At 35.0% G+C, this 6,716-nt stretch overlaps 1 protein-coding gene across 1 annotated transcript in view; it reads left to right on the top strand.

Moving 5' to 3' along the window:
- The first annotated feature begins 1,833 nt into the window (after positions 1-1,833).
- The window catches only part of HNF4G (hepatocyte nuclear factor 4, gamma), an 18,942-nt gene continuing 14,059 nt past the window's right edge, over positions 1,834-6,716 (top strand). The window contains exons 1-3 of the mRNA XM_009891888.1: positions 1,834-1,961; positions 4,875-5,043; positions 6,657-6,716. The exon at positions 6,657-6,716 is cut by the window's right edge and continues 29 nt beyond it. Coding sequence (XP_009890190.1) covers positions 1,844-1,961; positions 4,875-5,043; positions 6,657-6,716 — 347 coding nt within the window. The 5' untranslated portion in view covers positions 1,834-1,843. The remainder of the gene's footprint in view (positions 1,962-4,874; positions 5,044-6,656) is intronic.

The raw sequence follows: 6,716 nt of genomic DNA, 5'->3' as shown, positions 1-6,716 counted from the left end.
AGCTTTTCATCAATCTCAATTTAATATGCTTCTTTAAGAAAAACAAAAAAATACTAGCTATGGTTAAAGACAGTGAAACTTTGTACACTTCCAGTACTGTGAAATGATACTTTCTGAGTAGAATTTCTTCCATGATTGTAGGCATGAAATAGTCTAACATTTCAGTCATAACCTTAAATATCTTATAAAATTCCCATATTTTATTTGTCTTCTGTAGTGTATAGGAAGTATTTGTAGTTACATTGGTTGTTAATAAATATGCTATTCATAGGAAGGCAGAACGTTATAGGTTTGCCCTTTTTAAAGTAGCAACTTTTACAGTTTTTTGATATCTTATTGAATATAATAATGGATGAGTGGTTTAAAGAAAAAGGAATAGCAGTAGGTTGAAAGGGACAGCCCCTGTGGAGACCCTCCAAAATCTGGTAAGCGGTAACGTGATTGTAAATGCTCTTCGGTTTTGGGATAGCTCTCTGTGACTTATACTAGAATCCTGTTACCATAATTATGTCACTGGACTCCACTGGAGTCAGGAGGCGAACTTGCTTGAGACTGCATCTGTGTGTCCACAAGGAGACAGGATTTGTGCCTCTCAGGTAGCCCTGGGGACTTGGAAATTAGAAGGAAGAATTTTGAAAGGCTTTTTTTTCTAGGTCTTTTCCTGTAAATTTTCCTTCTTCATTGGTAACTTGTCTGTCATCAATTGCTTTTTTTTTTTTTTTTTAATTAGTTGTTTTATGGTGCCATTTTACAGCTACTTTTACTGAGCAGCAGCGGCAGGCCCTCTTTCCATTCAAATAAGCATTTCAATGCTGTGTGTATAGTTACTGGCTCCTGTTAATTAAACATAAACTGGGCAGTTTTCCTATACCTGTAAACTTTAATTAATTAATCTGTTGTTCAGCAGTGTAAAGGGTAGTTTTCTGTAAAGAATTCATTGAGAAGTAATAGCATTGGAAATTCTGCTATCTAACAATTAAAAGCACCTGCTTAGCAAGTGAAATTCAGCTATCTTTTTGCACAAATTCAAGCGGCTTTGCAGGAGGGTTTTTAACTGGGTTTGTACATGCCATGTGTACCAACTGGTGAGCAGCGGACCTACGCAGAGATTCTTTTTTTCAGAGCAGGTGAATGATCTGAATGGTGCTTGAAAACAACATGCTGCCATCACATCTTGTATGAAGAAGTGTTAGAGCTGGAAGCCACCTTCTGAGTGTCCTAGGTCCACTGCCTAGAGCCGTCACAACACAGTGTGTGGTGGAGGGGATCTATAAACTGGCATTGCTGTAGAGCCTGTGTTGCTTGAGGTCTTGGTTAAGCGTGCCTACAGCTCGTTGCCGCTGTTAAACACACTAACAGTTGTAAAAAAATATGATGGTGGATGTTTTGGGTATGAATATAGTCCATAATCATATCACACTTCTTTATTGTTCTGAAGAGGGAGAGCAAAATGGCATGTGAACCTACAGTCTCTCCACACAGAACAATGAGAGTGCTTTGTTTAGGACCATTTCTATGGCACATTGAAAACAAACTGTGTAGCAGGGCATAGGAGATGGGAAGCTTCCTGCATGTCCTTGGGTTCACTCAAGAACTGGAACCAGTACAACTCCTGATAGGGCTATTCCATAAAGCATTCCAAGATTATCAGAAGGGTTGCACTGTATCATAAAAGAAAAAAAAAACACCAGGTAAAATATAGCATGCAGAAGCAGTTTTCCAGCTCCTCCCATTGCAGCACGTAAGTGACACATAGTTATAGTTAACTTTGGATTATCAATCACTGTGAAACAGAATGGGAAGGTTGTGCATTTGAGCAGCTTTTTCACTGGTTTTGCATTCGATGATGAGGCTCTTGGAACCAGTACTAGACATGGAAATGGCAAATTACAGTGAAGTTTTAGATCCGACGTATACGGCACTGGAGTTTGAAACTATGCAGATTCTTTATAATGGCAATGGTGAGTTCTGCTTCATGATGCAAAATCAAGCCAGTTAACAGAAAAAGTGAAGTTCAGTAATGCTATAAGGTGTTAGCTAAATGTTTTATTAATGGAGCATTTGGGGGTTGTTTTCAGACTACAAATCTGCTTTTTTACACTTCATCACTAACTAAGTTAATAACATTATAATTCTTTACTATTAAGGAAAATAAAAGAGAAGTTAAGTTATATGTAATAAAGTAACTGAACTACTGTCACCAGTCAGTTAATCAAAGGAAGAAAACTGTGTATTCAGCAGTTGTTTTATTTACTGTAAGACAACTGAGTAACTAGTATTGACAGTTTGGACATGAAACTATATTTTGTATATAACATACAGAAGGACAGAAAAAAAGTTATCCAGAGGCTTGTGAAAAAAAAATAGCTACTGTTTCTTGATGCCTTATCTCTAACTGTTTGACTAATATTTTATTTATTTACATGTTAATCTAGCCTTTTTAGGTATGTGTATATATGAATAAGAGTGATTCTTTAAAAAAATTACATTGGCTTTCTAGAGGCTAATGTTTAGATGAGAAAAACTATTTGTGTTTGTCTAATGTAACACTTTACTTGGAATTTTTAATGCAATAAATTTTTGAGAAATTGTATCAATAAGTTATGCTTGAAATAAGAAGCACACCGTTTCACTCTGCCATCATTGAGTACTGATCAAAAAAAAAAAGGAAACGTCAGTCTGTTAAAGTGAAGAAAAGTAGCAGGCAAATTAAACTACTCTAAAATGGCTTTCCAAATCTTCTAATATACTTTAAAATTGTTTTATTGTATCATAAGGTATAATTCATAGATCTATTGTAGTATACTTTTTTAAAAGACAGAACAAATATTTAGTGATTTCCAGGAAAAATACTTAGCACCTGCATTTCCGCGTATTCCTGCCGTATACAACCTAAGTTAGTTTTTATTGTTGGGCTTGAAGTTTTATCTGAATTTCTGATGTTACTTTACAGCAAGCTTAGTAAACAGAAAGGTAGATTTGGTTGTTGATTTAGGAAGAAAAAACAAACCTTTATGCCCTAAGTGATTTGGAAGCTATCAACAATGATTATGCAAGTTTTAGATGATTTCTCTGCTTTTTGTTTTATTATGAGCAATTTCATTGGTCATTTGTTTTTTGCTGAATAGCACCCTTTCAGATCTGTTAATATTACATAAAATGGGAAAGCAGATTCAGGAGGTTATGCTGCGTTGCATTATGTGTTCATGATAGAGCTAGTTAAATTATTCACTGTAAGTGATTAGTTTGATTATTATTAGTTATTAGGTGTACCCCTTTCCTGTTTCGAGCTTGCTTTGGGTTTAACCTGAGTATTTTCTTATAGAATTTATAAAAGCATTGTCTTGTAGCTACAGTGCTAGGCTGGAACTGAAAGCTGCCTCTTCAGAACCTTCCTATGTGTCTTTTCTAGCTGTCTAAATTAATTAGAAACATTCAGAGAAGTTTCTAATTAATAAAGAAACAAGCTACATTCAGGCAGATTATGCAGTTCTGTTGAAATCAAGGAATTTTGCAAAATCAGGTCAATTTCCCAGACAAGGAGTACCAAGGGAAATAAGTATCTTTATACACAACTTATGTTGCTATGAAATATTTCATAATTAAATTTTAATCTTATTTTTAATTATTCTGCTGTATAATTATGATGCAAAATTACAAAACTTCAAATGAAAGGTTTTATATTTTTCTAGCCAATGTAATTCTGTAACCCATTTTTAAAAATAATTTTCCAATCATGACAAGCCTTTTTTTAAAATAAAATCTTTCCAACACTGAATTCTTACCTTTAAGATTTCATTTTTATTTAATCAATTTTTAATATAATTCCTATCAATTATGTCTCTGTAAAACTGAAAAAAAATATTGCTTCTTCTCCCTTTGTCTAAAGAACGCTGTTTAAATGGTAAGCTCTTCAGGACGCAATGAAAATTTAATAATATATTTGTGTAATACGTTTCAGTTGGATCTAGTACAATATGAATAACATGTATCGATATTAACAGTTTTACTTTTTGACCTGTCCACTCTTCATAAACTCAGGTAATTGACTTTTGAATGTGTGTTTGAATAACTAATTAATGTGGCACTCTCGTCTCCCTGACTGAACAATTACAAACATTTAGGGCATACTGCAAACAGCTTTCCTTTCATAAAATAAGAAGCATAACAGAAAAAGCTATTTTGCAATTATTTCTTTGAACACATCTGTTAAACATTGTGACTCAAAGAATAAATATGTCCATTTTGATTTCAGGTGAATTTCTTTGGTATTATTTACAATATTCAGTGACTAATTGTTAATCACATAGCTAATATTCTCTTGTGCAAGTAAAGTGCACCAATGTTCCTTTGGAAAATTTCCTCAAGGAAATAACACTTAGACAGTTCTCTTAGCATGCTTTTTTTCATTAAGTACTATGCAATAATTGTCTTTTTTTTTTTTTTGACACGTATACAGTTGTATATTTGCATGATAGCTTCCAGTTATTGCCAGCTCCTATGAGAACTGATACATGAGGTCTTTGCCAGCTTACTAGGCAGCACTGCTTTGTGCCAAAGTTCCTCTTCATGGTAGTAAGAATGTACACATAATTATATATGCAGAGTTCCACTTTAATTTTTAACCCCTTTTAGTTGGAAAGAGTTTAGGTTAAAATTATTTGGTGTTGCAAACGGCGTAAATTCTGCTAAACTCTCTATAACTTTGAAAGTGTTCATTTGAATAAGAACCAGATGTAATGCTATGTAAATAGTAAGTAGTAGTTAAAAGAGAAAAGGCCAGAAAAAAGCCTCTATTTAAGCACAAATTGTTCATGAGGTGGTTGTTGAAAGTCTTGTTCGTAACTACGTATGTTGTTCTTGCCTCTTCTCAGACAGTTCAGGAGAAGCTGTCAACATGAATGCCGCTGACAATGGAGTCAGTAGTGTCTGTGCAATATGTGGAGACCGAGCGACCGGAAAACACTACGGTGCTTCCAGCTGTGATGGATGCAAGGGATTCTTTAGACGCAGTATACGCAAAAACCATGTCTATACATGCAGGTATTTAAAAAAGTTCATCTAGAGGCACTAAATTAATGAATTTAAGTAAAAATTACCGTCGGACCTTTTCAGACTTTTCAGAGCTATGTAGGGGTATTTTCGGCTTTTTCTTAAGGAATTCCAAATAGCACTTTTGATGAGCATGTGATTCATGGAATATACTCATGATTTGGACAAAATATCCTTTATTCAAAACTACTTGACACAACACATTCTACATTCCAGATGTCTGTTGATATTGTTGATATCATTACACCACTCGAGCTGTTTCACTCTTTTATTTATAATTACAAAGGTCATCTCCTGAGAAAGAAAAAAAAAAGAAAAAATTCTCAGACTTTCACTGGCAATGTGAAAAGTGTAGTTCTTAACTATTTTCTAAGAGTTCCTTTCAAAATTTTTTTATTATGTTTTTGAATAGAAAGTCTAAGATTTTTGAGTTTTGTTTTAAAGACTGCACAAGCACATCTGCACATCTTCCCACTTTGGGTGACACCATTTTTCCCCCTGCCAGTCTGAATGGCAATCTGCTAATTTCTGGATGCCTGGCTGCCCAAATTATCATACTGCAGGACTGTGCACTATGTTTGGCGAATCACCCTGTGCATGCACGAGTCCATAAAATGTCAGTTTTAAGCTGCACACAGAATATATTTAAACCTCTATGAGTTTAGACAAATCACTGAAAGAAAAGGTTTTGTAAGAGATGCTGGTTACTTTAAGTGTTGTTTGCTACATTCTTCCATGGTTGCTTAATACTCTTATAAGGAAATCTTTCCCTTATAGACATACCACAGTGATATAGCATAGACATACCTTAAAGTGGTGTGACAAACGTTGATACAAGTGATCCTAAGGAGACCTCTGCAAAACATAGGTCTGTTTATCTAACAAACACATGCACAACAAAAAGGCAGAAGGAAACAGGGAGAGGAGGAGATGCCTCATATACATTCCCCTTAGGTACACATGTAGGTATGCATGAGAGCTTGGGTACGCCTTCTTGCAGTGTCACGCTCTGTGTGTTTCCTCATGTCTTTATTTCATTGCGTTGTTAGGAAATTTTCCTCCCATTTCCTGTTTAGATTGTCATCTGTAATGATGCAATATGTAACTTGTTCCTTGTTATCTCCCAGAAGGAGTAAACTTTGCCAGCCAAGGGTACTGATTTTGCAGTTGAGGGCTCCTCCATGCCAGTGACACTTGGCATTTTCCTTGGTTGTCCTTTCCTTTTTCTATTTGTAGCTTTTCTTCGCCCCCCCTCCCCCCGCATCCACCGACCACACCATTTTTTTTTCGATACAGCCAGTTACTGACATATCTCAAAGTAACCTGAGGTGTAAATGATGCTTACAACTCCAAAATTTTCCACGCTTGCCCATTCCAATGCATACATGTGTTTATACACACACATATATTCATGCAAACTGAGCAGGTATGAAACAGCTCTCAAAACTTATTAATGAAAAATAATTAAAAAAAAAACAACAGAAGAAGAAAGTCTGTGGTTATAGAAATTATTCTGACAGGCCAGATCAGTTGATTTTCTTCTTTGTAATCAGAGTGATGCTTTATTAATGCTTTATACATTTACCTTTTCTTGTCTCTGATAGATTCAACCGGCAATGTATTGTTGACAAGGACAAAAGGAATCAATGCAGATATTGTCGCTT

The sequence above is a fragment of the Charadrius vociferus genome, unplaced genomic scaffold (genome assembly GCF_000708025.1).
Source record: "Charadrius vociferus isolate BGI_N301 unplaced genomic scaffold, ASM70802v2 scaffold15, whole genome shotgun sequence".
Taxonomy (NCBI): Eukaryota; Metazoa; Chordata; class Aves; order Charadriiformes; family Charadriidae; genus Charadrius; species Charadrius vociferus.
The sequence above is the reverse complement of the archived record's forward strand: the minus strand, read 5'-3'. Positions and strand labels throughout refer to the sequence as shown.